This window comes from Prionailurus viverrinus, chromosome D1 (assembly GCF_022837055.1).
Source record: "Prionailurus viverrinus isolate Anna chromosome D1, UM_Priviv_1.0, whole genome shotgun sequence".
NCBI lineage: Eukaryota > Metazoa > Chordata > Mammalia > Carnivora > Felidae > Prionailurus > Prionailurus viverrinus.
The window spans coordinates 12,298,484-12,325,681 of NC_062570.1; the positions used below are offsets into that span (position 1 = coordinate 12,298,484).

At 52.9% G+C, this 27,198-nt stretch overlaps 1 protein-coding gene across 6 annotated transcripts in view; it reads left to right on the forward strand.

Annotated features, from left to right (window-relative positions):
- The window catches only part of ZBTB16 (zinc finger and BTB domain containing 16), a 194,822-nt gene that overhangs the window by 158,328 nt on the left and 9,296 nt on the right, over positions 1 to 27,198 (forward strand). For all 6 annotated transcript variants that reach the window (XM_047878717.1, XM_047878720.1, XM_047878715.1 and 3 more), the window contains exon 5: positions 23,880 to 24,050. In XM_047878717.1, the coding sequence (XP_047734673.1) occupies positions 23,880 to 24,050 (171 nt within the window). The remainder of the gene's footprint in view (positions 1 to 23,879; positions 24,051 to 27,198) is intronic.

Genomic DNA, 27,198 nt, shown 5'->3' on the forward strand with positions numbered 1-27,198 from the left:
GCAGAAATGTCTCTGATCTGGGTGCTAAGTACTTTCTGACAGAGGTGGTGGGCTGGAACATTTATTGCCCATGATTTGAGTCTTGCCTCAGCTGGCCTTGTGCCCAGACTGGCCGGTGGACCTTCCTCTCCCTTATCCCACCCTCACCAAGCTGATGAATTGCTGTTAGGGCCTCTGACGTGGCTGTGATCTTTGGTCAGAAGGAAGCTGGGTGACAAGGACAGGGAGAAGCCCTGCTGATGACCTTTTGCAGGGAAATGCCCACCCATCTGGTCTGGAGAAACCTGTATGGGCCCCCACAGAAGCCTGACAAAGCTTGATTCTGTCAGCCCGCACACATCTACACTGAAGGACAGCCTATAGTACACATGCGTTCTTCGACTTAGGAAGGGCTGGTGACATAGGGAAGTAGGAAGCACCCCCTTCCCCTCCCCCACCAACTCTGGATTCTCCCTGAGCTGGCCCATCACTAAATGACCCCCACTCGTGTTATTTTCAGAGGAAATAACTGGCCGTTCATTCATTCATTCATTCAACATTCATTGCATGACTACCGTGTGCTTAAACACTGGGGACACCAGGGTGAATAAATCCTGCTGTCTCGATGGGGGAACACGGGCGGGAAGGGAGACACATAAGCGGGTAATTATAATGTACAGTGCTGGGTGCAGTGGTGGAGATGTCTGCACACGAGGAAGGTACTGTGGGGGCTTCTAGGGGGAGGACACAGTGGATTCCCGGGGGACGGGTAAGACTTCCTAGAGAAGAAGACCTCATAAGGTTTTAAGGAAGTAGGAATCTGCCAGAGAGGCCGAACCGTGTGTGTTTGGACACAGTGGTGGTATGGCGTAAGCATCCTGTCCGAGATGGGGCAGAGGGTGTTGGAGGTTGGCAAGCAAGCCCGGACCACAGAGGTCTTGCTGGGCCATCTTACGGAGCCTGGGTTTTATCCATCAATGACAGGGAGTCTTGGGAAGCCTTTACAAGGAATTTGGGTCACCAGGTCCGATCAGTTTATGGTGGGCCAGTGTGGTGGTTGTGTGGGGAGCAGATGTGAGGCAGATGAGCCACATCTAGGAGCCCCCTGTAGGATCCCGCTGAGGGACACTGGTGGCTTGGGTGAGGCGGTGCCTTTCTGGGATGAGAAGGAAGGGACACGCATAGGAAGTACGTAGGTGACAAAAAGTTAGCTGGATCGGGACATGTGGGGAAGGAAGATGAGAGGCCTTGGGATCACAGCCGACCATCTAGCGTGGGTGACAGAGTGGATGTTAGTGGGGACACCTGAGACAGAGCTCCAGGAAGGGGAGCTGGTTTGGGAGCAGAAGCGGTGGGTTTTAGGTTTGGACACGTTGAGGGTGTCTGGAATGTCAAGGAATGCGTCGAGTTACGGGGTTTGCATTCAGAAGGGAAGTCCGGGGGCGCCTGGGTGGCTCGGTTGGCTAAGCGCTCGACTTCGGCTCAGGTCATGATCTCAACGGTCCGTGGGTTCGAGCCCCGCGTCGGGCTCTGTGCTGACAGCTCAGAGCCTGGAGCCTGTTTCAGATTCTGTGTCTCCCTCTCTCTGTGACCTTCCCTCCTTCATGCTCTGTCTCTCTGTGTCTCAAAAATAAATAAACGTTAAAAAAAAAAAAAAGGGAAGTCCGGGCTACAGGTGTGGTGATTAGCCTCGGAGTGGTTACTGACACCCTGAGACTAGAGTTCACCTGGGACCAGTGGGGTGGGCTGGAAGCACCGTGGGCACAACACTGGGGGCGAAAGACCCTGTTCTGCGGAGAAGGGCCTCAGCCCCGGCCACCTCCTCAGGCTCCACAGACAGGAGCACAGGGCCTTGGGTGTGGAAGGCTTTCCCTCTGGAGGAACCTGCAGACGTGCAGACGTGGCCTGGGGCCGGGATTCCCACAGACAGACGCTGCTCTACGGGCCGGGAGTCACTGTGCTGGCCCAGCTCCTGGCCCGGTGTGGGAGGCAAGAGGCTGGCGGGCCGAGTGGGCAATCTCAGAACCGTTGGGCCTTACGGGGTTAGGGTCCACCCTCCCGCTTCTGAGGGGGTGGCAATCAGTCCTCTGTGCGGTTCTGGGTAAGTTCTTCGAGAAGGACCTGCACTGCTGCACAGACCTCCCTGGAAACCCGGTGCAGGTGCATCGTTTCTGCTGGCCCATCGCCCCGCACTCCACCCCTTTGCTCCTGTACCTCTTTTCTGAGGCTTACTATGCTTGGTTTGGTCTCGTTTTCCAGAGGGAACGTCAGTGCCCTGATTGCTTCCAAAGGAAGCAGAGAGCATTTGGGTTTTACTTCCCCTAAAGCCCCTTTTCCCACTTGCCCTCTCCCACACACACCCCCAGTGACAGTTCATTCGGGATGTGTGTCCCAGTCTTCTCTACGCCCTCCTCCCCTGGCTTGGCACTTTGGGACCAGCTGCCAGAGTGATTGACATAAAGCCAATCTATAAATAAAGTCTTTTTCTTTTCTTATAAAGACTTTGTGGTGGAGTTTGCCTTCAAGGTCAAGGCCAGACCTTTCTAAATAAACACATATCAAAGGATCATTAGCAAAGCAGCACTGTTAAATTGAGATATTAACTTCTGTCAACTGCTTGTTTCTTTTTTGTTCTGTAACTCATGACTGCAGTAGGTTTTTATTATTTTGTCCTTAGGCAGTAGCATCTGGCTTCTGTAGAGACTGTAAAAATTAAAAAGCAACACAAATCATTGCGAGAGAAAAGCAGTAAATTCAATGATAAGAATTTAAAATTAAAATGTTTCAGCGCTTTTATATTCTGCAGAACATGAAATGAATGAGTTTGCTGCCTGTTGCCATAAACCTAACCCAGCTAATCGTCCGCTTGACTTTTTTTTTTTTACCCCTGTCTCCTTCGCTCATCACCATCAATTCTGTCTTGGCACCAGGCGAGGCGGAAAGTGAAAGCCATGTGCACGTGCGTGTGTGTGCGCGCATTGTGCACGTGTGAGTGTGTGCTGGTGAGTGTGGAGTGGGGTTCGGGCAGGATGGCACATGCTTGGAGACCCACCTTATTTGCATGGAGAAGACCACAACATGGGGGTCATCCGGTGAGAGCCAGGGTGGGGGAGGGACGGGGAGGGAGCAGCACATCCCCGTGGATCTGTATTCTCTTTTCTCTTGATTCTTCCTAGTTAAGCACCAGAAACCAAAACACAACAACCCAATGGCCACAAAACCCACAGGTCACACACATACACAGCAACTTGTAGCATCCAAGTGAAATGATAAAAAGCAATTTCCCGGGCGCAGGTGTAAGATGATGGATTAGTGTCTGAGCTGGTCCTGGCTCCTTCCCATCCCAGACGGACCCAGTCTTTGGGCAGAGCGCCGGGGATGAAGCAGCATCTTAAACCCGTTACTCGGGCCAGAAGAGTCAGGGCTTCGGTATTGGGGTCATCCGGGGCTGGTTGGAGCTAGCTGTGTGCTAGGCTGTGAGGGAGAAAAAGTACACGATCCTTCTCCCCTGCTCCTGGGGGGACTGAGAAAGTAGCCCTGGGTGAAGCAGCTAGCAGACAGCTGGAGGAGGCGGTCGTGCGTCACAGACAGCAGCACCGGGCAGCGCGTGGTTATTAGAGTGCCATGGGGCCCGTTCACGGACAGCTTTTAGGACGTGAGTTGCCTTGAGCTAATTTTTGAGTCCATCTGGCTTGGATCCTGGATGCCTTGGGCAGCCCAGGGAAGCGTTGTTGGGGGAGTTTATCCCCTGTCCAAACGGGGCAGTGGGGGGCAGGGGAGTGCTGGAGGGGGTGCAGGTCCCTTCTCGTACAGCCTGTCCCGGTCTGACTGCTGGACCCACAGGCGTGAAGGCAGAGCTCTTTGTCCCAGACGAAATTCTCCAGGCTCAGGAGAGGTTAGAAAAGAGAGCCAGTCCTTGGCCTCCGTCAAAGGGAGTGAAGGAGAGTGAAGATTAGGGACGGAGGGGTCGAGTTAAGAGGGTATGACTAATACGGCCGGTCATTCACATAGGAGAGCACATTGTTCTCTGCGCCCAGATGGTCCTTGGAATAAATCAGCTCAGGCAGAAGCAGACTTCCAGTACAAGCAAGTTTGGGCAGCGGCTTGCCTGCTCTTCTGAAATGACATAACCCAGGTCCCGGCCCTGAATGGCAGCCATTCACATCTCTGCCGTGGGTGCCGGAGTGGGAGCGTGCGTGCGCACACACTCGTGTCCGTGTGCGTGTGTGAATTCGTCCTTTCAGAGCCTCTGACAGAAGAGCGTATGGCTTTCTGTTGTGAGAGGCAGATGCAGGGAGACTTAACTCGAAGCCCGATCCCTTCTCACCTTCAGATTCCAGCCTTGAGAGTTTCATAAACTGAGCCTTAAGTTTGTCTCCTTCAGTAGAGGGGATGCTCTTTGAGGCCAGGGACTGTGTCTGTCTGAGGCATCAGCGCATCCCAGGCCCCGTGTAGCACAGCGGCCGGTTCACTCGGCTGGTGCCGAGTCCTATAAGTGGGAGGAAAGAAAGCTCTAGCAGCATTCTTACCTTGCTCTGTTGCCTTGTCATAACCACCCGTTAATTAATCAAGCTAACAATTAATTAGTACATAAGTAAATCACTCCATAATCCTGCTCTTTGTCACATGGCTCCCATCTAGGGACAGGTGTGAGGACTGAGATGGGATAGGGGTACCCGTCACAGCAATCACTGAGAAAGTTCTAGAAGGTGCAGGACCTTGTCATACACATTGTCCAGGTAGACGTCTTCCCAGTTTGCGTGGCTGAAGATTTGCAGGGGGTGCGTAGGACACAGAGTGTATGTGAGCACCACTGTGCCTTGGGACAGCTTTTTTAGCACCGATGCCCACACGAAACAGAAGGACCGATTCCCTCACCTTGCTTGTTCTGGAGTCTCTGTCCCAAGGCTGCACTGTTTCCTCCTCCTCCAGAGAATCCATTTAGGCTCCTTAGGAGTGAGGGGAGGCAATAAGCACACAGCAGCATCACTGAGTAAATAACAATAATCAAACAGATACTCCCTGGAGAGAGTTTCCTTTCTATGAAGATGTTAATTAATACGAGCGCCCTGGCCGCGCTTCAGAGTCAGCTTTTCTGTGCCGACCGCACACCACTGCTCACCCAGCCCCGACTGAATTGTAACTTTGGGGTCTTTGTCCTTTGGGGAGTGAGCCTCTTTGGGGGAATCCTGCTGGTTGAGAGTTACGTAAGTTGCTTTGTCTGAAATTTAGCTCCGATTAAATGGCAGCAGAGGTAAGTGCAGGTGCCATATGCCTGGATGCGCGGAAGTAGAGACCTTGCAGGGACCACTCTGCCTTCCTCTAAGGCCATCCTGATTTCCACCACCCTCACTGCGTTTAGAAGAGCCGCAGCCCACAGGCTGCCAGGGTCGTCGTTGGGAGATGTTGCGGTTTGCTGTGGGGAGATGGTGGTGGTTTTCTCTCATCCATTTCCCAAATGCTTTATTCTCCCGGCCCCTCAGATGAAGAGGTGGCCTTTAGTATTCTCCTACTGTGTGCTGTTACTAGGAAACTACAGTCGTCTCCCAATAGGCCACTGTTTTAGAAAAAACACCTGCATCTGAGTGCCACAGGGAGGAGGAAGGGAGGGGAAGGCGGGTTGGGGTGGGTGGCCCGGGAAGTGTTCGGAGAACGGAGGGGCCAAGGACAGATAGGGGGTTGGTAAGGGCCCAGGAAAGTGGCTTTGACCATGAGACGTTCCCTGCATGGAGAGAACGCTCGTGAAACAAGCCAGGCCCGGGTGAGGGCTGGTGGGGAAACGTTCTTGACATAGACGTCTTTGGCAGGATAGGGTCTGTCTTTCTTGGCTTTCGCCATTGATTCCGGAGGCTTGGAGAATTCCACAGTGCTTCCATCTGAGGTCAAAGGGGAACGTTTTAAAGATTGCTCACTCCTTTCAGTGAGTTTGGCCAAAATCTTCGAAACCCACAGTGACTGACCTGAATGAGAAGAAAGTGCCATCAATGAAATACTGAGGAAAGACGCATAGACAGTTGAGTAAACACTGCTCATCTCTCTCATTTTTAGGGGTTCTTTGAACTTGAGAGGTGGGGAATCAGGAAGTACGAGTGAGCATGATGTCTGGACAAAAGGAGGGGCCTGATCCGGGCAGGGCCAAGGCACTTTTGCCCGGGAGCTAGTGAGTCCTGGGGCCACCTGTGCTGTCCCATTTGTTCACAAGGACACCTGCACTCACCACTGACAAGTTATCCCTCCCTAGAGCCACAAGGACTGGGGTTTCGGGCCGGAGCCGAGAGTAACGGTGAACCCAAGTCTGAAATATTAATGGCTTGGGCTCAAGATATCATAATCTACCAAGGACAGTGGGCCAAGCCCACAGAGGTATTCATAGGTGATGTTTGTTTTTTGAAGTTTATTTATTTACTTTGAGACAGAGAGAGAGAAAGAGAGCAGGGAAGGGACTGAGAGAGAGAGAAGGAGAAAGAGTCCCAAGCAAGCTCCATGCTGCCGGTGGAGAACCCGATGTGGGGCTCAAACTCACGAACCATGAGATGATGACCTGAGTCGAAATCAAGAGTCGGACGCCTAACCAACGGAGCCACCCAGGCGCCCCCATAGGTGACATTATAATGTATTCATTTATTTGCTTATTTATCTACTCAGTAAGTAGTTATTAAGCACCCATTATGTATCTAATAGTATATTATGTCCTGAGAACACAGTGATGAGCAAAACAGAATCCCTGTGCCCATGAAGCTCATGCCTTACAGGGGGACATATGAGTAAGTACACAAGTCATAGACAGGATAAATACTGTTATGGTGGAGGTGTAAGATGTCATAAGGGCACACATGAAGGCCCCCAACCAGGGAGGTGTCATCAAAGTTATTAAGTAAAAGAGATCAAGCAAATGGGGGAGAAAGGGAAGAATGCCAGGCTGGGGTCAGCATGGGTTAAGGTCCAGAGCTGGGAGAGAATCCGGCAAGTTCACGGAACTGAAAACAGGGTGAGGGAAAAGGGCAAAGACCAGAAACTGTAGAGGTGAATGGGCGTGAAATGGGAGGGTCCCCGAAAACCACCTTAAGTAGCTCTGCCTTTTTCCTGAGGGCAATAGGGAGCCATTAAAAGATCTTAGAGGAGTAACCTCAGATTATGTTTCAGAAAAACGATTGACACTACACGGTTGTGAATAGGTGGGAGGCAGGAGATTAGTTAGGACGCCATTGCCATAATCTAGCCAAGAAAGTATGGTAGCTTTAGCCCGTGTCGTTGCATTGGGGTGGATAAGAAGTGGGAAAATCAAGACATTTAGAAGGCGGAGGAAATACGGTAATTGGTTTGTTGTGAGAGGAGAGAGAAAAGAAAACAAAGATGGTGGCCCCTTTTCTTGCTCCGGTGGTTGGGTGATGATGGTTGAGCTCTTTACTGAAACGGAGAATGGAAGAGGAGAGCAGAACATTTTTGTTGTCGCTGTCATTCAGATAATGAACAGTTTTAATATTGCAGCAGTGACATGTCCAGTGGGAAACTTTCTGGGAGGTATTTGGATATATAGTTATGTTGGGAACTCAGAAGACAGAGACTCTCTGGACATGTATATTTGGGAGTCATCAGCATGTAAAAGGATCTTTGAAGGGAGGTTATAAAGCCAGAGTGTACAGGAAGAGAAGAAAGCTTAAAACACAATCTGGAGGAGTCCCCACGTTCTGCCTCTCCAGAACAATTGAAACCCACATAGAGATTGAAAAGGGATCGCTGGAAGGAATAGGAAGGAGCCCAGGAGAGTGTGGCGTTAAGGAAGAGGTTTCAGAGAGGAAAAAGTGGTCATCAATCTTAATGCTGCTGAGAAGTCCCCTGAGGGGAAGACGAGAAAACGTCTGTTGAATTTAGTGACACATGGGGGTCACTGGTTATGAGAAGCGAACGGTTTTGGTCTTGGTGGGACAGTGGAAGCACGGACATCATGATGGGTGGAGGGGTTAGTGAGCCTTGGGAAGTAGGGGTTAGTGAGCCTTGGGAAGTAGGCAGCCCTAGGAGTGGAGAAGGGAGGAGATAACCGAGCCAAGGTTGGGTTTGACAGGGTGGGAACGATGCAGGGATAACGGGCAGGGGAGTTCAGGAATTGGCAAAGAGGCAGCTGGTAGTTGAACCACGGGCCTGGAAGGTTGGACTGAATGGCGACAGAAGTGAGGACAGGAAGGGCTGCCAGGGATGTACGGAGATCAAGTGGATGGGAGAACTTGGAGGGTGGGAAGGAGGTTTAAAGTGAACGCTTTCGAGGAAAAGCTCTGGTTGGTGATGGAAGGCCTGGAATGTTCTTTGTAAGCTCCTCCAGCTGTGATTCGGTTCATGGTACCTAGGCTACAACACCACTGTCCACTTTCTCACGTACCTGTCTCTCCATGACCCTCACCCCATCCCCTGGGTCAACGTTCTAAGCAGCGCCCATGTCTCGGTTCTACCTGGCACTGTGGTGGGCACCTGTCGTGTATTATCCTCAGTCCTCCTAGCATCCTTGAACGTGGGTATTAGCACTCTAATACAGATGAAGGAACCAAGACCCAGAGCTAGTAGGACATGCATATGAATGTATAGCTGGTCAATAAATGGCAGAGACAGGATTTGAACCCAGGTTTCACCTGACTCCAAAGTCCGGGCTTTTTGCAGAGCGCCTCTTAGACTGTAAGCATCTTGGTGGCAAGCAGTATCTCCGGATTACAGCCTTGGGATTTGACGCCTGCATAGAATGGGAACTCAAAAAAGGCCAGGTGCAGGCGCGAGTGAGAAAATGCCTGAGGGGTGTCCAAAGTGGCTTTCCATACTGTGTCCCGAGGGGAGTAAAAGTAACACCACCTGAAGAGAGAAGTGAGGGCTTGCAGAAAGCAGGAGAACAGGATGGGAGGATTTGGTGACCCAGCAGTGCTAGTGTTCGAGAGAGGAGTGTCTTCGGGCCACTTTGTTTACGACCGGGGTGCTGGACACCTGGCCGTGGCATGAGCGTCAGCCGTAAAGTTTCCTGTGTGTCCTGGGGCCCTCCTCAGGCCCCAGTCATGCCAGGGAGTGGCCCAGAAACTCCGGAGGAGGAACTGAAAGGGGAGGGACCTAGGAAACAAAATTTACACGGAGGAAAGAAGAACCCCAAACCACTGACATTGAACTTTGCGTTTCCTTTTTAGAATCCGAGCTGGAGTGTCTCTCCAGACCTTTCTTCAGACGCCACCGGTGTGCGTACGGGCACGTGTGTGGTGTGGGGGAGGCCTAGGTTGCCCACCCGTTGTCCGAGGAACACATACACCATCTAACAGGGCCTTGAGGCCCAGGCAGGCGCCTGCTGGACGCTCCGCCTCCTCTCCCTGGGATAGATGTAGTGAGTCAGGAACACAGCCTACTCACAGGGAGGCTGGTTCCAGATTTGGGGGAAGTGGGAAAGTCTGGTGGACGGTGTTTTGTTTTTCCTTATGACCAGAATCAAATTCCTCCCCCTCCCTCCCTGAATGGCCAAAAGGAGCATCTCCTCCCCCCAGGCTTTCAGAGCCACTGCGGCTGGCCGCCTGATGCCACGTAGGAGCCTCCTCCTGAGGCCTCCGTGGCTCCTTCTCATTGTGTGTTCAGCCAGCCTATAAATTCACCTTGCTCGTTTCCTCCTTGGGTGGCAGGCCACGAGGCCTAGTGGGCCAGTGTGGGGTCATCCCTGAGGACCGCATGCAAGTCTTGGGGCCTGAGGGCGGTGCCCTGTCACATCAGGCATGCTACTGCCACGGTCCATCCCCAACCTGTGCACGTGCGCCACCCGCTGTCTGTCTCGGAGGGCTGCACACTGGAGGATGTGTGTGAGCAGTAGCTAGAGGAGAGCAGATGGAACCCCCTCCGACTGTAGGAGCTTTAAAGGATCACAGAGCCTATCCTCTTTATATCAGGGATGAGATTGAGGTCCACAGAGACCAAATTCATTTGTTTAATCCCACATCCACCCATTCGTTCTTCCCTCTATCCAGTAAATACTCATGAAACACTTGTCAGGCCCAAGAGGTAACAGCAGTGTGTGAGAGAAAGGAGGCCCCTGCTCTCAGGTGGCTTTCATTCTGATGGGGAGAGGGAGACAGTAACCCTTGAACTTGAAGCCACTCGCCCAAGGCTGGTTGGTGTCAGAGCTGAGAAGTCTGGACCTCTGGCGGGGTCCTTTCCAAGGAACCACACGTGGCCACTCCCTGCTTCCCAGGAGGCATTCTGGCCTATTCTTCACCGCAGATGGAGATGTGGAGGAGGTGAAGGAGGGGCGAAACTGAGTTTTTGTCTGGATACATCTGAGCAGCAGAGGGCTGTACTCCTGTACAAGTAACTTTTGACTGGTCGAGACCAAGGATTCTTTTTATTTTGGCAAAATACGTATATAGCACAGGCTTTGCCATTTTAAGTGTTTTTAAGCATACGGTTCAGTGGCGTTAAGTACGTTCCCAGCGCTGTGCAACCTTCACCGCCATCCATCCACAGAGCTGTTTCATCCTCCCAAACTGAAGCTCTGTGCTATGGGGCCCCAGGGAAGTCTGGTGAAATCCATGCATCAAGTAAAATACCTGAGATTATAAATGGAAACTTCAAACACAGATACAAAAAATATTTTTAAAAAATCATTTGTAATAGTATGTGTGGTTCTTTGTTATCCTGTTAAGCTCAGGAACTGGTTGAACGTCCACTATATTTTTGCGGGAGCGGTTTGCATGAATGTTTGTCTGAAAATGCAACACTTCTCACGTGGTGTGGGTACGCAAATATCTGCCCTGTCCACGACCAAGCCGCACGTACGGCTAATGCAACCGGGGTTGTTTTGCTTTTATTCCCCGTTGGAGGAGCTGCCGAATTTCAGGTAGAGGATGGTGAAAATAGAGATACAATTTTTTTTCTTCTCCAAGTTCACCAGCCTCCTGAATTCTGTCCCTGGACAGCTTGGGGGCTTTGTGGGCTCTAGGTTAGGGAGCCCTGCCAAGACAGAGTTTGTCTAGTCTTCTCTGCCTATAAGGGCAGCGCACCGGGCCAGGGGCATGCTGATGGGCTAGGACATGGTGACAGAAACCCTCCCTGTGCATGCGCCTTGGAGGGAGGGAAGGCAGGAGCGTCACAGGAACCCGGCCAACGGGGAAAAGGTGCCCCCGTTCTCCCAGAGCCGCCAGCCTGCTGTCTGAGGTGGGCGGGGCCGGTGCCCCCTGGAAGTGTGCCTTCTGGCAGCTTCCCCGCCCCCCCTTCCACCCCCTTGTCCAAAGGCTCAATGCAGAAGGGAGCCATATGGTCCTTTGTGGACACATTTTCCCTAGTACAGTATCGTCCTGGTGTGAATGCAGGGCCTGGCTCTCCAGTGTCAGCTGTCCCTCCCCTGTGGCACCCTCCCCCTCCCCCCGCAGCCAGCCCCAAGAGTAGGAGGTTGTGGGGGACAAGCTCACCGAGTCGGGGAGCTCTGCAGAGTCGGGGTGAGTGAGGCGTCTTTCGGTAACACCCACACACACACACTCACACAGAAAACTGTTGAAGTGAAGTCAAATGTCTCAAAGTCAGATCCCTTTTTAGTATGAATTTGCTGTGTCTCATTCTGAGCACTAATTCCAATTTAATTGCAAGTGGCCTGAAGCCTCTTCAATAGGAGTAACAAATGGTTTGATTTTGTAAACTTCATCAGACTGCATTTTAAATGCGACACAGTAGCCCAACTCGAATGCCAATGAAGCACTGGAGTAGCTCTCTGTTTACTAATTATCCGTTTTTACTCCAAGCCACGCTGGCTGGCTTGTCTGATTAAATCGGATTTGTGGGATAGAGAACAGCTAGCAGAGTTTTCTCTATAGTAAACGAGATTGAAACTATGGGCCGCCTGGCTGCACACTGTAAATTATATTTCCTTTTAAAGGGGACGTGTCTCTTTTATTTCTCTGTCGCCCCTCCTGCATATTAAACTTTACGGTACAGAAACGGACCCGGCTCATCCTCTGGAGCCAGCTCGCTTCTGTGACTTTCCACGTTGCTCTCCGAAGACCTGGAAAGGAAACGGGTAGCGACATCCATCCCCTGCTTCTCCACCCGACTCCGTTTCCTTCTTTCAGTCCTTTCTTTTCTCCCTTTGATCCAGGGGGCGAGTTTTCATTATCCCATTATTCTAAAAGGTACCTGAGATGATGTGGATTCTTAGAATCCATTTTTGAGTAGCCTCAACAAGGGTTCTAGCGAGAGAAAATTTACCGGGACCCAACCCAGAGGGTTTTTAGCATTTTGGAAAGGCGTGAGTGTTGGGTAGTATCATGCTCGGGTGGGCAGGGGTGGGAGTGAATCGGTGGGGACGGAAGGGAGGTCAGTTTCTGAACAGTTGCCTCTGTTCATTTGGTTCACGCCGGAATGAAACCCTTTCCTCTGAGCAGAATGAAATGAAGATCACCTGGTTCCTCTCTGTGATGCAACAGAGAAAGCCATGGCACAGGTGCGAAAGGGCTAGATGTCAGTGGACCAGTGCCCATGGGTGAAGTGCAGGTTGAGGGAGCTGGTGGGTCCGCCCTTCACTCCCTGGGACCTGGGGTCTGGCCTGGAGCTGCTGGGTCCTTTTAATTGTTGATTCCTCTCTGTCTAGGAAAGCCACCTCCACCCTCCATCCTTCCTGGGAAATTCTCTCTGTGTCTCTGTCTCCATAAAACGAAGGCAGGGCAGCCTTGAATAAGGTGTAATCAGACTGTGCTTAAACTCTGCCGTTGCTAAGACTTTAATTCCAAGAGCTTGACCTGTCCTGCCCTCACTCTTGGTATCTACCTTTGTGCGGGAGCTTTTTATATTTTAATTTGCTTCTGAATGTCCTGCAAAATTAACGGTGTACGCACTCTTCCCTTTTTGGCCATTGTGTGCGGTACAGTATGGGAAGCCTGGCGGTGCCTCTGATAGCCTGGTTACCGTGGGAATGAATGGCTACCACAGTCTCAGGCTCCCAGCCCTCCTTTTAATTGTTGACAGTAAAAAGCGTTTAAATGCTGCTTAATTTGTAATCATCTTCTGGGGGGGAAAGGAGAAGAACCATTAAAATGTCAGTAAAATGAATACGTCCTTCTCTCTCTTTCTCTTTTTTTTTTTTTTTTTTTTTTTTTTTGGTTGGGTTTTGTTTATTTATATGCGGTTGCTTTTTCTTTTCATTGCCTGATGTTTGTCAGATATTGAAATGGCCCTGAAACAATCAACATTTCACTTTATTTTGAATATCTGTCCCCCCTCCAACCCCTGCTCTCCTCCCCAACCCCTCCTGTCTCTCTGGGTCTTTGTCTGGCCTCTGACTGTCTCTCCTTGTCTGTCCCTCCCTGCCTTTTTCTCTGGACCTCCTCCTACATCCACCTCACTGTCTGTGAAAGACATCGGGGTTTACAGGTCTTTAAATAAGACCCAAGCTGAGTTGTTTTTTCCCAGAGACCCCTCTTCTGGGCCCTGGCTCCTCCCCTGGGGGCCTCAAGATGACTTGGGGGATGCTCGGAACCAGAGAGATGGAGTCTCTATAGAAAATGTCTTGTCCACTTGATGAACAGAAGAGATAAACAAGACCTGGTAAGAACTTATTACACAAATAGGGACATCGGGTCTCATCTTCAGGCAGAACCGCCGTACCCCCTCCTGAAGCTCTGGACCCGACCCACTGCTCGGAATTGCAGTGCCTGGGGCCCCCGGGTGGCTCAGTCGGTCAAGCGTCCTACTCTTGATTTCCGCTCAGGTGGTGATCTTGGGGTCCATGACTTTGAGGTCTGCATCGGGCTCCGCACTCTCAGTGCTTGGGATTCTCTCTCTTTCCCTCTCTCTCTGCCTCTAATCACCCCTCACCTGTCTCTCTCTGAAAGTAAATAAATGAACTTAAAAAGAAACTGCAGTACCTGCCATGTGGGGGCACAGGGCCCTAGGGAAATGAGACCACTGGCTTCAGAGAGTCTGATTCTCTTGCTCACCCTCTCCGAGGGTCACTCTTTGGCTTTTTTATCACAGCAGTGTGGGGGGCATGGGAGAGAAAGCTTTGCTCCCCTCTCTCTCATCTCATCGGCCAAGCCATCGCCTAGTACAGAGGCTTGGAGGTATCTTCAGACCCAGCGACTCCAGAATTGCCCTTCTGATCGTAGGGCCAGTTTTGGAAGGAACTAAGCAGGTAATTGCTGGTCACTTGAGAGAAAGGACCTAGCACGTTCTTTCAAGTCTTGCTTTCCTCATCTTCCTAAAATCCCCTAAAATTCCCTATCTCACAGGGCTTGAGAAGGACTTGGGGGTGATAGAGCTAGATTGGCCCCTGGTGATCCACGTGGGTCTTTTCTTTGCCTCACCTGGTGACTGTCCCTCTGTGAGCCTAAGACGGTGGTTTCCAGTGAAGCCTCGAGATTCTCTTTAACTAAAAGAAGGCTTTCTAACCAGACTCTGAGGGAGAAATGCCTTCACCACATCTCCGTGGAAGAAGGATCTTTCAGTCTTCCAGCATGCTCTCCCATAGGCCTAGAATAATTGACTGTTGCAATAGGAGGGAAAGTTTTCAAGGGTCCTTTATTATCACCTTCATTTTTCTAGTGAGGAAACGGAGACCCAGAGATGTCTAGTAACCTACTCAGGAGTGCACAGTGACTTAGTCACTGAGCCAGGATTGGAGGACAGGCCTTCTGGCCGAAGACCTCAGTGCTTTCCATTCTTCACCCTCTTCAGTTGGTGAAAAGTCCTAGGAAAGGGTAGGGCAGGAGGACAATGGCAGGATAATTAGCCTGGCCTGTCCTTTCCCACATCACACGCTTCAGGGGCTCTTTTCCCAGAAGCCACCAGGACCGGCGGAGTTAGAGACTGGTGATCCTAGCTTCTTACAGTCCAGCTCATGCCGTCTACGGAGAGCTGAGGGCACAGAGCCGAATGCATGCCAGATGGATTGCAGGAGGAACCCACTGGAGCTTTCTGTGTGCTACCCACCTACCCCAGGGGTGCCAAGTCCAGAGCCTTTGGGAACCCCGAGGGTAGACCACTGCCTGTCTATCCTGTAGGGCAGTGTAGAGGAATCGAGGAAGGCAGCTCTCTGTATCTCGGGAGGAGAGGCTGCACCCGGGTCCCTCAAGGCAGCACTCTGTTCACCTGCTCGGTCCGTCTCCCCTGTCCGTCTCCTCTCAGACTGGCCCCGTCTCAGAGGCAGCTCTCCTCTCCCAGATGGGCAGGACCTGGGAGAAGCTTCTGATCCCCGGGGCTGGGCAACTGCAGGCTGCCCCTTCCCTCTCAGGGCTGTTGAAGTTGGTCCAATTTTTCAATCGTGGGCCAATTAGTTTCACAAATGGGGGCCCCCGTGGTGCCAGGGCACATTTGTTCCGGGCCTGCGCACTGGCCGGGCCCCATTGTCCTGCCTCCCGCCCCCGTGTGGGCCCATTGTCCTCGCCCCCAGCAGGGGCTGCTTACCGCTGATTTATACGGGCAGGCGTCCTGCGGGCTCCAGGCTGCACCGCCACAGCTGGCGGAGGTGCTTAAGGCCGCGGACCCTGCGACCTTTGCCCCAGTCCTGCTGTCATTTTGAAAGTTACAGACCGGAGGGCTGCATACCTCTCCGGATTTACTTCCCACCCCAAGCCCACCCCCTATTCTCTCTCTCTGTCTCTCCCTCCCTCTCTCTCTCTCTCTCTCTCTCTCTCTTCCTTTCCTTCTTCCTCTTCTTCTTGCTCTTGTGGTGGAAATTTGGATTCACTCTGGAATGTCTGAAAGGGTTCAGGTACATGACTAGGAAGTGGCTGCAGGTATAGGTGGGAAGAGGAGAGAGGTGCCTGGTGTGGAGGTCGCTGCTGCTTCCCCTGGTGTGGCTTTTAATCCTGGGTTCTGTTCCCTACTTCCGCATCAGATGCTGGGGTGGGGGGAATGAAGGAGGAGGTTCCCATCAGTTTGACGTAGTGCAGTTGAGTTTGCCCTTGGCGCCTTTCCTGCTAGGGGCCATACACCCTGGGAAGCCTAGCCCGCCATGAGGGCGCGCCAGTGGGGAGGCGGTCATGTAACCGGGCAGCACAGCCCAGCCCAGCCCAGCACAGACCGGATCTCATTGTAACCTGTTGACTCTGTTGCAAACCAAACTCCCACCTTTTCTCCTCCGTTTTGCTTCCTTTCCTTCCTCTTCCACCCCTTTTTCTCGTCCCCCTCCTCCAGTTTCTCCTCCTCTCCGGCTCGTTTGTTGGAGTGATTGACAAAATTAGTAAATCCATTCATGTTACTTTTATTGTGCAGGTCTCAATAAATCCCCTGTGTCCGGGGTGCACCTTAATGAGCTAGTGAGCTGACAAATTTGTTTACTGTAGCTGGAGGTGCCGAGTAATGAAATGCACTTGTGTCTGCAGCTCACTGCTAAACAAATACACGGCTTTCTGGGAGCCAGCATTGCTAGCTGCTGCCTCAGGACGCGGCCACATTCCCCCAGAGACCGCAAGGGTGTGCGCGCGCACGTGTGCAGGGGTGTGTGCTTTGAGAAATGTAATCGCTCACCCGTCCCCGGCTCAGTTTTAAAACAAATTTGAATCAGCTGTTCTGGCTCCTCCCCTTTCTGGTTATTCATTGAGAACTCTCTGTTCCTTGGACTGATGCTATGAAGCCATAACCACCCCCCTTTCCCTTGTGGAAATGGAAGGTTATAGAGACAGCTTTCCAGGATTCAGGAAAGGGAAAAGGGGTGGGGAGGGCTGGATAAAGAGACTGGAATTGACCAGAAGACTAGATGCTAAGGTTTTTAGCTCTTGGCTTGGTTTGAGAAGATGTAACTGAACAGATGATCAAAGGTGTCCCAGCGGCAGGTGACTCTATATGTCGGAGACAAGCACCCGTGCACAGACTTGTGGCTCATCTGGTTTGAGGTGGGCCTTCCAAGATGTTTTCTTAGCCTCCTCTACCTGTTGTGGCGGGGAGACCAACAGCAGTGAAGGAAACAGTGGGGCTGGTCTCCCACACTCGGAAGCTGTCTTTCTTGGAGTCATTGGTCTGACACTGTCTCGGGCTGGGCAGACCGCGCCCTCACTGTGCTCACAGCTAGCCTCCTGAAGAAGCCTGGGAATTCCGGAGCTCCACGCACATGATCCTGCAACACGTGCCTGAGAGAAGAGATAGCAAGGGAGCTCTTGACCCTTTCTCCAGTAGATCCCTTGAAAAGGAGCCAAACCCTAAATGATGGTACAGGGGGAGCCAAAAGGGAGGCGCTCCTGCCGATGTCATGGCTGGACATTTATTTCCTTTCCGTGTGCTCTGTGTCCCTGCCCCCTCCACACCTGTAGCCTTCTCCATCCTCTTGAGATGCAGACAGAGTCTTCCCGCCTTCGGTGTGAGTCAGCCTTGGACCGCTCGTCTCCGTCTTTTTCTTGCGCACAGTGGATGATGCAGTTCTGCTTTACCAACGAAGGGGGTGGGGGGAGGAGGGAGAAAGCTGAGGAGCAGGGAGAGGCGGCAGTCTCATCAATAGCTTTGATGTGTGGCTACTGGGGCTGCCCGTGACTGGCAATGGCATCCGGGAGGTCAGAGGAAGTATAGAAAGACATGTCTGACGGATTTGGGGGTCAGACGGGGGGGGTGGGGGTGGGGAGGGGCAGGGAGGAGGGTAGGAGACGGTTTCAGTTTAAACCAAGGTTTTCACAGCCCCCGAAAGTTGACATTTTCTTCCTCTGGGGACAAAAAAAAAAACAAAACCTGTTGGCGGTTGCAGGGGAAGCATCTCTTCCTTGGCTTGCTTAGGTTGGACATGACAAGCCCATCCGTGGTGCGTGTGCACGCACATACGCACACAGAGTGCACACAGTCCAGCACATGCACACGTGGCAGTCATAGCTAGCTTACCAAAAAAAGCCAGAGTATATTTAGATCCCTTTGCTCTTTTGATTAAGAAACTGCTTATGCTGGAGATAATAAGAGCCTTGTTCCAAGAAGGTGTCGCACCTGAACATCTCCTCCAGCTGTGTACCCCTCTGATCCTGTTCCTTCCTTTCTATTAAAGAGCTAATTGGTATGTAAATGGCACAGGTGTAAACATGAGGGTTTTTGTGGCTCATAATTTCAGACCCAGTCATCACCTGGGTGAAATAAATATCCTGGGTCTATGTCACCCCTCCTGCCTCCTGTTCCACCCTGGCCTTGGCTTTCTCCCATTTTTTGGCTATAATTAAACTGGTTTTAAATTGAGAGTCTGTGAGTCGTACGTGCCCTGCAGCCAAAACGGGCTGTGCTACCCTTGGGGGTGGAGGATGGCTGAGGTGTGGGTCACCGTCTCCAGAGACAGAAGTGAGGCAAAAGGAAGCCCAGATGTTTGCACGGGCTCTGCCCACATTACCCGGAACCATGCTTTTCATTCAGGAGGTTATTTCGTTCCATACCCTCCTCTTATCTCCAGTTATAAGCCGTTTCAGGCAGACATCCTTGGAACACAGCCCAAGACTGAGCTCCAGTCAGTCTTCAGAAGAGCAGAGGAGGTACTGTTCTTTGACCTGATAAATTATTTCCTTGGACCAAGGCTAATTTATGTATCCGATTTACATCGAAATTTACAGATTGATAGGAAACAATACATTATGTAGAATTTACATACTCAGAAAGATTTGTCGTTTGCCTCATCACAGCCCTGGGACGTTGGTGTTGGAAAAGGCAGGTGAGTTAGGAATGCCGTTTCCTAGAGGAAGAAATGAGGCCAAGGGCAGCGGCTGCTTGGCCCAGGGTCACAAAGCCAGGAAGGCGGTGCCTCTGGGCCAGAACGGAGGTCTCTTTCACTGCACTGGTGGTCTCAGTCTTTGCTTCTGAGCCACAGAGCTCAGACACAGAGTGAGAACTGGGGAGTCCTGTCCGGCCCACCAGACAGACACGAGAGGCCCCAACAAGATCAGATGGCTGTGGGTCACTCAGTATTACAAATTGCCAAGGAGAGTCTCCCTGGAAGTGCTCAGGAATGGCTTCATTTGGTCTGAGCTTGCTTCAGCTCTCGGGTCTGGCTGTCTGCACCGGGACTGCCCCTACCCCCCGCCCCCTCTGCCCTTTGCGATTTGTCTCCCAGCTCCTTACTTATTCTTCTACGCGCCATGCAGTTACTGAGTGCCTGCTCTGTGCTGGGCCCTGCGCTCTGTGTCGGGGAACACAGAGATGAAGCGAACAGCTCCTGCTTTAGAGGGTTTACAATCTCTTAGGCAGAACTGAGTGTCAAAAATAAATGCATCAGAGGCTTTTATGTTCTGTAGTCATGAAGGCTTAGAGGAAGAAGATGTTCTTGGCCCTGAGTCCTAAATGGTGTAACTCATCCAGGATGCCTTCTCTAGAGTGCACTTCTGGAAGCAGCCGCCCTGAGTCGACGGAACAATGTAGGCTCGTATGTTGTGTGGGGCTGCGGTGATCCCTAAGCAGCTCACTTGCTGCAGGAGGATGCCCAGGCTAAGTGGGGGACGTGGAGGCTGGAATCCAGCCTCTTTGCTCATGAGAGCTGTGCACCCAGGTGACCGTCTGTGTCTGCCTAGAGGAAGGGGCGTGACTTTCTAAGTCAGACAGGGGCGTCGTCCGGGCCCGTAGTGGCTCTGGCTACCACTTTATCGTTCTGCAACTCTCACGCGTATCTCGTTCATCACCATCTCAGCGACTACAGGCAGTGTGGCAAAGGATGAGCACAGCCTGGTCCAGAGAAGTTCAGTGACATGCTGAGGATCACAGAGCAAGCGAGTGGCAGACCAAGACCTCTGTGCTGCCTTTGTCTTCCTTCAGTATGATTACCGAAGATTTTCTGCCAACAGTGGAGCCTCCTCCCGTCTCCCCAGTGTGGTCTCGGGCACGAAGTCTCTCTGTAGCGTCAGAAAGAGCACCGAGTATGTCTGGAGCTCAGGCGTTGAAAGGAGCCGAGTGTTTTAACACTGCCCGGCCCTCTTGCCCGGCTGCACACCTCACTGCAGCTAATGAATTTGCTAATACAATTTTCTAGATAATTTTATTTCCATAGTCCCACGTTTTAATGTGTTTCCAAAAGCTAGCATTTATTTGCTTAATCTCCCAGTGTAATAGAATCTGCCTTGACTCATCATACATGCGAACAATCAGCTAGGCAGAAACTACAGCAAATTGTTTAATAACTCAAATCTAGTCTCTAGATTTTTAGCTTGCATGCACCACTGGCTTCTCTTGTGTCTCCTCCACTTCTCCCCCCGCCACCTTTTCCTTTTTGCTTTTTAAACATTTTTCCATCTCCTCAGCTGTTGGTCTCCAGACAGAAGGAAGGGGAGAGTGGATATGGGGCCTCTCAGGCCCCTTCTCTTCATCTCTGCACCGAGGCCGGTGTGTCAGTGGCCAAGGAGACCCCTGAGGCTCGTGAGATGTCCCAGGAAGGGGAGTGGGACCTTTGCAGGGACATTGCAGCCTTTCCTTCCCGCATGGGGATTATGTAACTTGAAACCTGGCACAGAGCTGACCACCCGGGACTGTAGGTGTACCATGCTTCCCACCTCCAGCCCGGGCCTCAGTTCTCCCCCCCTCCTCTGGTCCTCACAGCCCATACCCGAGTCTCGTCCCCACCCACCTCCAGTGCTGTCAAAAAAGCCATCCGCTCTCTGCCTGCTTCCGATCACTTGCTGCTGCTCTTGGTCCCCACGTGACCCTGGGGGCGTTGTCCTCACATGCAGGTTGGGTCACGCCGGCACCCCTGTCCTTTCCTGGCATCGCATAGCCTGTAGCATGAAGTGTGATCTGTCCCACCTGACGATGTGGCCCGGTGGTCTTATCCTCCACTAACGTCCCCTGCTTGTGTCCGTCCTCAGGGTCTGTCCTGTGTCTGCCTGCTCCGAGATTTTCTTGAGGTGTTTCCTTGCTTATCCCAGCCCCTGGACCCCTCCTCCAGCTCCTTGGCTGCTTAATGCTCTTGATTTCTCAAAGCCAAAGTTTTCATGGGGTCACCCTGTCTTGTCCCCTGGTGGGCCATCGACCTGCCTGGGAACTAGTCTGGGTCCCTATGTGTGTGCTTGAACTCAGCATCCCCCTGGTCACTTAGCACAGTGCCTACACTTCGTGACATTCATGGAGTGTGCCGGCCGGACACGAAGAGGGTCCAGGCCATCCTGAGAAGTATGGATGGCCTAGTGGGGGCAGCTTTGAGGAGCCTGCAGAAGACCAAGAGGGCAGAGAGCTGCGGTATCCCCAGTCAGTCCTGCTGGGTGTACCAGCCCTTGGAACTCCTCTGGGCTTGGCTTTTTAGGCTTGGGGTATCCTACTGGGACTGTCACGGTCCCTCTGACCCAGGCACCTTCCACAGCCGGGGATTTCAGGGGATGCTGAAGGAGCACTGTGGGCCGCTGAAGGGCTTAGCTGGCCCAGGAGGCCTGCCCCAGCTGACCAGTTTAAGGCAGCTGTTTGACATCTGGCTTAATCGGGGCCGGTGCTCGGGGCCCTCGGGATGAATCAGCCAGGGCAGCTGTCTCACTGCACACATTGCAGATGGACTGCCCCCATGGGTGTGTTCACCTGCTGGACGGATACCGGCCGCTCACTGTCCCACAGACCACCCCCTCAGGCAGGTGGAGCCGAGCACCCCGGCACCTCCTGGGGTTCTCGTGGCCCTCGGAGGTTGGGAGTCTTCAGAGGGCTGTACCTTGTGACTCTGCTTGCGGTCAACCTCCCACTGGCCACGGCGGTCTCACTGTTGCCAGAGTGGGTCCTGCAGGCCCGGGGGCCCCCGGACCGAGCTGGGTTAGTGCTGGTGTGCTGGCGTCATCACTGTGCCCCTTCCAGGAGAGGCCTGGACAGATTGCACACCCAGAAGAAGATAGGGGCCTGGCCCTGTGCTTTCTAAAGTCAGACAGACCTTGGGCATTTTCAAATCCCAGCTCTGCCTCTTCGGACTGTGTGACCTTAGGCAGGTTATTTAACCGCTCTGTTTTTCCATTCATAAAAAAGAGAGAGGACGATGCCTGCCTAGTGGGGTTGGTTGCAAGTTTTCAATGAGATGGCGGCACAGGTAAGCAGCGGCACAACACCTGTATTCTTCCTTTCCCTCGTGCGTGTGGAGGCCGGGAGCGAAACCGCGTTCCCGCTTTGTGCCCGGCCTTCCCTGGGCCTGTATGCAGGCAGCGACTGCTGGCAGGATGGAGCATGGCTCCAGCTGCCCAGGCCTCTGAGCATCTGCAGGGGTGGCTGTGAAGGGAGGGGGAGGGTCTGGCCTTCCCACTAGTTCATCTTAAACCCAGCCACGAATGGGACTGAGGCAGCGAGAGCGGACCACCGCTTTGCTGTCTCCGTTGGGGGACCCGGGAGGCAGCAAGGTCCTCATGCTGTCCTTCTCTTCACCCCACTACCTATGTGAAGCTCCTTGATTCCACACAGAATAGACAGAGCTCCGCCCTTCCTCCCCCTCTGGGCTGGGTGGACAGATGCTAGGCCTGTCTACCCTTCCCACTTACTTGCATCCTTCACACAGGGCAGGGCGATGCAGGGCTGAGCACAGGTTATATCACCCAGATGCCACCAAGAGGGGAGAGATGAGCTTCCCAGGGGAGCTGACACGCTGAGGGAAACAGGATCCAAAATGGCGGGCAATGAGCCACCAGTTAGGACTCAGATGGTGGGTGTAGATGCTTCCTCATGGGCTGCTGTACCCAGAATGGCTGTGGCTCCAGAACAGGTTGATCAGAAAGTGGGCTGATAATAGAAAATAACAGCCTGTTTGTGTAGGGTACCATAATTCACCTGTGCTTCTGATGAGTGCAGGGAATGACCAGACAGAGTAAAATGGAAATCTCATGATGCTCATTAGCTTAAAGCCCTTTGACAATTGCCCATTGGTCTTGGGACGCAGCCTAAACATCTTCACGTGGCTTTTGAGACCCCACATGACCTGGCCCTGCCTGCTGGTTCGGCCTTCCCCTCCACTGTCTCCCCATCTCTCCAGCTGTGTTGTTCTTCTCTCTGATCCTCCGATCGGCTACGTTTCTTTCCAGAGTGTTCAGGGATGCTCTTTCCCGGGTGCGGGGTGACATCTACAACGGCAGCAGAGACTTTGTCCAGTTTTCCATGGTTATATCCCCAGTGCCCAAAAGAGAGTGCCCCTTATAGAAGGTACTAGAATAATATTTGTTGGATGAATGGACTCTTAAGTGAAAGGAAGAGAGAGCTGGTTAAAAGAATAGGGTCTGTTGGGGTGCCTGGGTGGCTCAGTCAGTTAAGCTCAGCTTCAGCTCAGGTCGTGATCTTGCGGTTCGTGGGTTCCAGCCCCGCATTGGGCTCTGTGCTGACAGCTCAGAGCCTGGAGCCTGCTTCAGATTCTGTGTCTACCTATTTCTCTGACTCTCCCCTGCTCACACTCTGTTTCTCTCTCTCTCTCTCAAAAATAAATAAACATTAAAAAAAATTAAAAGAAAAGAATAGAGCCTGTGGCTAAGCCTCCGGAGAGGATTCAGACCCAGGCAGCCGGCGTTCGAACGGCGTGTCTGCAGCTTCCGAACTCTGGGGGAGCTTTGGACAAGTTGCTCAGTCTGTCTGTGTGCCTCATTTGCCTTATCTGAAAGGTGAGGTGGTAGAGATGGGATTTTAAAGCAGTTATGTTCGAGCAATGGCTTGGGTGCATACCGTCTTCGTTACAGTGATTCCTCACAGAGGCCACCCTGACTTCCCAGTACCCTGCCTCTGACACAGCACTACACGCGGCCGCTGACGCACATTTATTGTTGCGACGCATCCGATCCTCTCTTTCTCCTCTCTCTTTAGGTTCCGTGAGGGTGAGCGGTAAGTTGATGCTGTCCGCCAGGGCAGTGGCACACTGGGTGCTCCATCAACGCTGGGTGTGCCTGTGGGTTTGCCCCTGAGCTTGGGGGATTGGAGGCACTGGTCCTGGCCCTGGCTCTTGCTCTCTCGTCCGGACCTGGACCAGTAAAGAATGGCCTTGCGCTCCGCCCCCCTGAGGCTCTCCCCGCTCCTCTTTCCCACAGGCACGGACATGGCTGTCTTCTGTCTGCTGTGCGGGAAGCGTTTCCAGGCTCAGAGCGCGCTCCAGCAGCACATGGAGGTCCACGCGGGCGTGCGCAGCTACACCTGCAGCGAGTGCAACCGCACCTTCCCCAGCCACACCGCCCTCAAACGTCACCTGCGCTCGCACACAGGTAGGCCCGTGCAGGTGGCGGGTGGATGGTCGGGCTCCCTGGGAACCCGTGTCTGGATTTACCTCCAAAAACGTGGAGTGGAGATGTGAGGTCGAGTCGGCCCTCCGCCCTTCTTGGTTCGAGGTGGGCGTGCGGGCGCTTCCGCGGTGCAGGTACGTGTTCGTGGTTCTCCCCATCCCACCCTGGGGGCCTGTGGGTCCCAGTCTCTGTGCGTTCCACACAGCAGGTGCTCGTTGGAGATGCAGGCTCTTGGGTCCCACCTTCGGAAACTTTGACTTAGCGGATGTGGGTGGGATCCGAGACTCCGCGTCCTTGATACATATTCTCAAAAGACTCTGAGGCAGGTGGACCCAAAACCTATTTCGGGAAAAAAAACTACCTGTTTGGTCTCAACCATCTGCCACAGCCTCCACCCCACGACCATTCGCTCCTGAAGTCCCCCTCGGGCTCCTAAGGGAATGTTGCAGAAGTGGTCCTGCTGGCTCTACAATAACAGAAGCAAATTTTCTATCCTTAGCCCTTAACCTTGCTTAGGGGAGATGATGAGGGTTTATGAACAATGAGCCAGAGGACGGGAGAGGAAGGTGGTTGTGAGTCAGGGACTGGGCCCTGTGCCCCACCCTCTAGATGGACCCTGAGGGCTGAGGGGCAGATCGATCCCCTAGCAAGGTAATGGGTGACTTAAGTTCATTCCTTTCTCTGTGACAAAATTGGGTCTTTACCGACTGTACCTGGAGAAAGGAGTGTCCCTCTCTGAGTCTGCATGTGTCTCTGCTTGTGCGTGCTCTGTCCTGGGTTTGGAGTGGGAGTGGGGGACAGGGTGGGCCCGGGAGACAGGCACACTCCATATTGGGGTGTATAATGGGGTGTTTGCTCATGTCTGTTGGAGGGGGTAGAAAAAGTTGTGTTCCTCAAGACAGGGGATGGTAGGACCCTCTCTCTCCTCATTCTTGGGTCTTGTCACAGCTCTGGGATTAAGTACACAGGCCAGGCCTCTCGTGGGTGGCGGGCTTTGCGGAATGAGGAAGGGGCTTTACTTATCCTGGACCGAGAAGGCCTGTCCTGCCAGTGGTGTGCATCTTCATCAAGGAGCCCCCCCCCCCCCCCCCCCCCCCGCAACCCTGCTCATGCTTTTTGATGCCGTTCACTTCAGGGGAGCATATTGCCTTCACATCACTTGATTTGCTTAGAACTATTCAGGCTCGCTGGCATAGGACAAGGAGAGGTCCCATAAGGTAGGTTCCCAACAAGAAGGGCTCAGGAGGAGGGAATATCAATGAGGACTTTCTCTAGTGACTGTATAAGCATCCCCTGTGGTATAGGCACCAGCCTGTCCACACCTCCCCCACTGGGTCCCCAAGTTCAACCTTAATGAACAAAGTGGCCAGTTACCTTTCAACCACTTTGAAGCATGCTGCCGGGTCGAACCAGTGTGGACTTCATGGGACTTGAATGGTCCCAGCCCTGTGAAGTCCACCCGGGATGTGCCCTGCTCTTCCCTTCTGGGAGTGCAGACGTCAGAATATCACCTGCCCCTGTGTCAGTCATGCACAGATCTGTGGGGAGGGGCTATTCCAGACATAGGTTGGGAGAAGCAACTTGCTTGATCTAGGAAATAGAGCACGTGTGCTACCCACGCACACATATACACACCCATCGATTTTCACCCCGGCGAGGCCCTGTGCACACAAGCCGTATGTATACAGGCCGAGCACACCCCCACGCACAATGCCTCATTAATATTCCGTTGTTCTTGGCCCCGTTGCTGCTGGGGCCGGGTGTTTAGCATCGGCAGCTGTGTTTTGTAGGTTAGTCCAGCCGCGCTCTTGGCATTGATGGATCCCTGATTCACACGGCTCATCATATAATAAACTCTCAGCTGTGCTAAAGGGAGGGGCCAGAGGAGGCGCTGGGATGGGGCCAGGCCGGTGCCAGGGAAACCACCAGGTGAGGACAGGCCGCTGGGGTCACAGATGCACTGGGCAGGCCAGAGGGGCTCTAATTAGTCTCGTTTGTCCTGCACTTAATGTCAAGCTCATTAAAGAGGGTACAGAGTTAATCAACGTGCCACAAATTGGATTTTGAGTTCTGCAGCCAGTTTTGTGTACATTTTGGCCACAGTGACACCATTAAGCCTCAGGGTGAGGGTTTTAGGCCAGGTGCTTGCCATGCTTCAAAGTGCATGTGTGTGCGTGTGTCTTTTTTTTTTTTTTTTTTTTTTTCCCCTCCGAGTTCCTCTTTACTCCTTTCCCTGGGCTGACTCTGGAGATTTCCTATTCAAACTCATTTAACATGTGATCCACTTCATAATTAAATTCATAAAAATCTGATCAAACAAACCTCTCTGCCTTAACCCTTTGTTTTTTGAACTCTCAGGGCCCCCCTCTGGAGGGGAAGGGCACAGGCGGTGGCTCCCCGCTCCCCGCCTCCCCCGGCCGGGTGGCTGCCGATGTACGTTTTAATTACCGGGCTCTCGCTGAAGTCTCACGTGGCCCTTGCTTTATTTATTTATTTATATCTTAATGAGGATACTGAATCCTTGATTAAAGTCGTTATCGTTGCCAATTCGGCAAGGAGGGGAAGTCGGATGTCAGACGGTGGGGGGTGGCTGTGTGTGCAGGCGTCTGCACGGGGAGAGGGGCACACGGGCACAGGCCCGCACAGACTGACCCTCAGCCCCACAGACATGCGGCTAATTAGGACCAGCATGTGCACGGACCTCCGCTCCCTTTGGGTTTGGTGGGGCTGGCGGTCAGGGCCCGGGTGGTCCGCACAAGCCTGGCAGCCAGAGGGCAGGCAGGTGCCGAGAACCCCAGGATTCAGTCCGGCCCCGGATCTGCACGTACCTCTGAGCCAGGGCTGGGCCCCGTAGGTTGGGAGGAATTCGTGTCGAGGGATGGCTCTGCTATTGCGCCTTCTCCTGTCCGACGCCTCGTGGGAGCGCTCCCACCCTACCCCTCCATGACTTCTTGTGGGGAGAGAGCCTGCAGTGAGCAGACCCCAGCATCCACTCCCCACAGAGCCCTAAAAACCCTTCAGAACCATCAGAAGAGATGAGAATTTATGTGGGCACAGGGGCCTGCGTTGGAGAGGGGGGAGGTTGGGTTGGCGGCCTGAGGAGGAGAGAGACAAGAGAGTAAAATATCAT